We start from the raw sequence: 3,693 nt of genomic DNA, 5'->3' as shown, positions 1-3,693 counted from the left end.
CCACAGAAATATCTGTTGTTTATGATCAGGGAATTTGATTAAAAGCATTTCTTTGTTCATTCTTCCTGCATACCTAGAAGAACATTCAGAACTCCTACAGTACTCAGACCAAGATAAGTACTCAATAATTGACTGTTGAGTTAATGAAAAATAATTAATTAATTTCATATTTTGCATCAGCCTTCTTTGCCCTCAAAGACTAGGTAAGAGGTACCAGTATGAAATTCCATCTGTTTCTCAACACATCTATGGTTTCTTTATTCTCAGAAGAAAACATTTGATCAGGAAGACCAAGGTAAGAGAAAAAACTATGGGATGGTGGTAAGCCTGGGAAATGAAGGCTGGGTGAGAGGATGGAGAAGGAAAACATGTGTGACCTGACAACTACCCAGAGTGGGTTCTTACAAAACATACTGGAACACACTTGGCTGAAATTTCTCCTCCCTCTTTAGGTCTAAAGGAACAAGCCATGGTCAACCAAAGCTCCTCAGTGGACTTCTTCCTTCTGGGCTTTTCAGAACACCCACGACTTGAAAAGATTCTCTTCGTGGTTGTCTTAACTTCCTACCTCCTGACTCTGGTGGGCAACACACTTATCATCCTGCTGTCCACACTGGACCCCAGACTCCACTCTCCAATGTACTTTTTCCTCTCTAACCTCTCCTTCTTGGACCTCTGCTTCACCACAAGTTGTGTCCCCCAGATGCTATTCAACCTCTGGGGCCCAAAGAAGACCATCAGCTTCCTTGGCTGCTCTGTCCAACTCTTCATCTTCATGTCCCTGGGGACCACTGAGTGCATTCTCCTGACAGTGATGGCCTTTGACCGCTATGTGGCTGTCTGCCAGCCACTCCATTATGCTATCATCATCCACCCCCGCTTATGCAGGCAGCTGGCAGCTGTGGCCTGGGTCACAGGTTTGGTTCAATCAATAGTTCAGACACCACCCACCCTCCACCTGCCTTTTTGTCCTCATCGGCAGATAGATGACTTTTTATGTGAGGTCCCAGCTCTAATTCGACTCTCCTGTGGGGACACTACCTACAATGAGATCCAGATGGCCATTGCCAGTATCTTCATCTTAGTTGTGCCCCTCACTCTCATCCTTGCCTCTTACAGTGCCATTGTCAGGGCAGTGCTGAGAATTAACTCTGCAAAGGGAAGGAGGAAGGCTTTTGGGACCTGCTCCTCTCATCTTATGGTTGTCATTATCTTCTACAGCTCAGTCATTGCTGTCTACCTCCAGCCCAAAAATCCCTATGCCCAAGAGAGGGGCAAGTTCTTTGGTCTCTTCTATGCTGTGGGCACTCCATCACTTAACCCTCTCATATACACCCTGAGGAATAAGGAGGTAAAGAGAGCATTTATGAGGTTGTTGGGAAAGGATAGAGACTCCATGGAAAACTGAGGGATAGCAGCTTAAGGTGCTATCTAAATTAAGAAGTTTCTTTATGCCTTTGTGAATAAGTTTGAGCTCACCAGCACACTGCCTTCTCCACACACACCTAAGCCATTTCAGTGGATCACAGTGTGACTATGTAGTATATAAAAGAATCAGAGAGAGAGAGAGGCTATGTTAAGAGGAGGTAAGATCTCTATAAGATGACTTTATCTCAAATAATACCATGCCTGTAATTTTTTTAATGTTTCCTCTTTTCTCCATCTTGTTTTTACTGTCTTTACCTCTATTGCAGATTCCCCAGTTCTAGTATGCTCATTTCTGTCTATACAGTTTTGCTTCAGTTGTATCAAAGTAGTGTAACAGCTCCCCCATGGCACTCGGGAAACATTACATGTATCCACAGAGGTCACACAAGCAAAACTTGAGTCCCAGCTAATCTGAGATTTGGAAGAATTCTGTTTTGATCTTCTAGTGCCAGGTTTGACTCGACGGCACATAACAACAACAACAGTGCTTCTCTAACAGACACACAAATGGCTGGCTGTAACAAACAGGGATTCACTCTCTTACAGTTTAGGAGGCTAGGAGTCTGAGTTCAAAGTGCCAGCTCTAGGGGCTGGGTGAAATGCCCTCAACCTTGGGCTTCAGCTCTGCCTCTTGCTCCCAGCCCACTGTAGCTAGAAGTTTCTCTTAACTCAAGCAGCTTCTAGCTGCTGAGGCTGACAAATCCAAGGTCAACAAATAAAATGGCACAGTCACAAGATTGCCAAACAACACAGCAGGCCACTTGTTCAAGTCCGTTAATAATCCCAAGATTGGCAGACAGTATGGAAGGCCACTGAGATGGAGACTTGGCTACTTGCAGGGTCCACACATGTCAAAAATCTGCAGAGACATTTCTCAAAGCTGCTTCTTACTTATATACTGGATGTGCTTATATACTGGAAGCAGAGCACATTCCTAAGGCAGCTACTTAGCTGCTCCAGTAGATTCCACCATGGAGTTGATTACCAATCTCACCATGGGGAATAACTACATCCAGCTTCCCAGCCACTCAAAACCAGACCCAGCCAAGTTGACACATACTTAACTATCATGGATGCCTTGTGATCCTCTCAGAACTAGTAGTTGCCTCATAGCCATCTCTCTCTTCTCTTCATATCTTTGAGAGGTTATCAGGAAAGAGTTTCCTATTATTTCCCAGGTTCTGATGAAGAATGAGGCTTTTTGTCCCATGCCTCTTATGAAATACTTGCAGAACATAGTAAGACTTGGTTGCAGTCTAGAATTGGCTCCTGAGCAATGAGATATCTCACAATTCACACTGCAGTCATATGGTCCCTTTTGTTTCCATTTTATGCTTTTAAGTGTGTGGGGCAAGGACTCAAGAAACTGGCACCAATATGGCAGCATTGAGGAAGAAAAAGACATAGAGAGGTACGTGGGAGGTACAGACAACAAAGATGAACCCTTTTGCACACTGCTTTGTCAGTGAAGGCAAACATGGTATATGGGTGGTTAGATGGGTAGACAGGCTGAACTATTAGGTATGTCTATGAAATGGGGAGTGTTTCCAAGAACATGTATAGGGTTGTCAGACAATGGTCCTATAAGTTTATGTGAATGATCAAAATTCCCAGGTGTATAATAGAGCTAACAAGGGGCAAGGTTGTGGTCACTGCTTGGTCACAGCCAGCTACCCAGAGGAACCAAGTAGTTGAACCTGTGGGCTTGGGACCATAGTCACAGAGGACATCAAGCTCAATTGGTATAACATACTACACAAAACATTGTTCTACCTCCTACTTTGGCAAGTAGCAACTGGGATCTTAAAAGCTAGCAAGCTGCCATCTAGATGCAACAATGGGTCTCTCCTCATCCAGAGCAAAGAAGAATGAAGAAAAATAAAATTCATGGAAACAATTAGTCCTAGCGACTGGTACACTATCTGATCTGCAGCCTATATGACTATGAGACCAGAAGAACTAGATGGTGCCCAGCTACCACTGTCATCCACTTGGAAGGGGAATCTATGATAAAGAGGGAGAACAATGTGGAACAAAACTCAAAATCATTTGGAGGAAAAAAAAGGAGGGGGGACCAGGTTCCTGGTGGAACCACTGAGACTATGGTCCCTAGCTGCCCTTCAGGTCTGGAATTGAACCCACACCTGTGGTTTCCAGCCAAACAAAAGACAGGCATATGAGTTGAACATTTACCTGAGGTAGATACACTCCTTGGAAAGAACAATCATGGGAGAAAGAAGGGCTGCTTATGCACAGGGAGACAGC

At 44.3% G+C, this 3,693-nt stretch overlaps 1 protein-coding gene across 1 annotated transcript; it reads left to right on the top strand.

The window, feature by feature from the left end:
* Positions 1 to 469: 469 nt before the first annotated feature.
* Positions 470 to 1,408, top strand: LOC103205994 (olfactory receptor 2H2-like). Its single transcript, XM_007951436.2, has one exon. The coding sequence runs from the start codon at positions 470 to 472 to the stop codon at positions 1,406 to 1,408; it is 939 nt and encodes a 312-aa protein (XP_007949627.1).
* The last annotated feature ends 2,285 nt before the right edge of the window (positions 1,409 to 3,693 follow it).

The sequence above is a fragment of the Orycteropus afer genome, unplaced genomic scaffold (genome assembly GCF_000298275.1).
Source record: "Orycteropus afer afer isolate SDZICR_OR568_19922 unplaced genomic scaffold, OryAfe1.0 scaffold00294, whole genome shotgun sequence".
Taxonomy (NCBI): domain Eukaryota; kingdom Metazoa; phylum Chordata; class Mammalia; order Tubulidentata; family Orycteropodidae; genus Orycteropus; species Orycteropus afer.
Note: the sequence above shows the minus strand (reverse complement) of the source record. Positions and strands in the feature narration are given on the sequence as shown.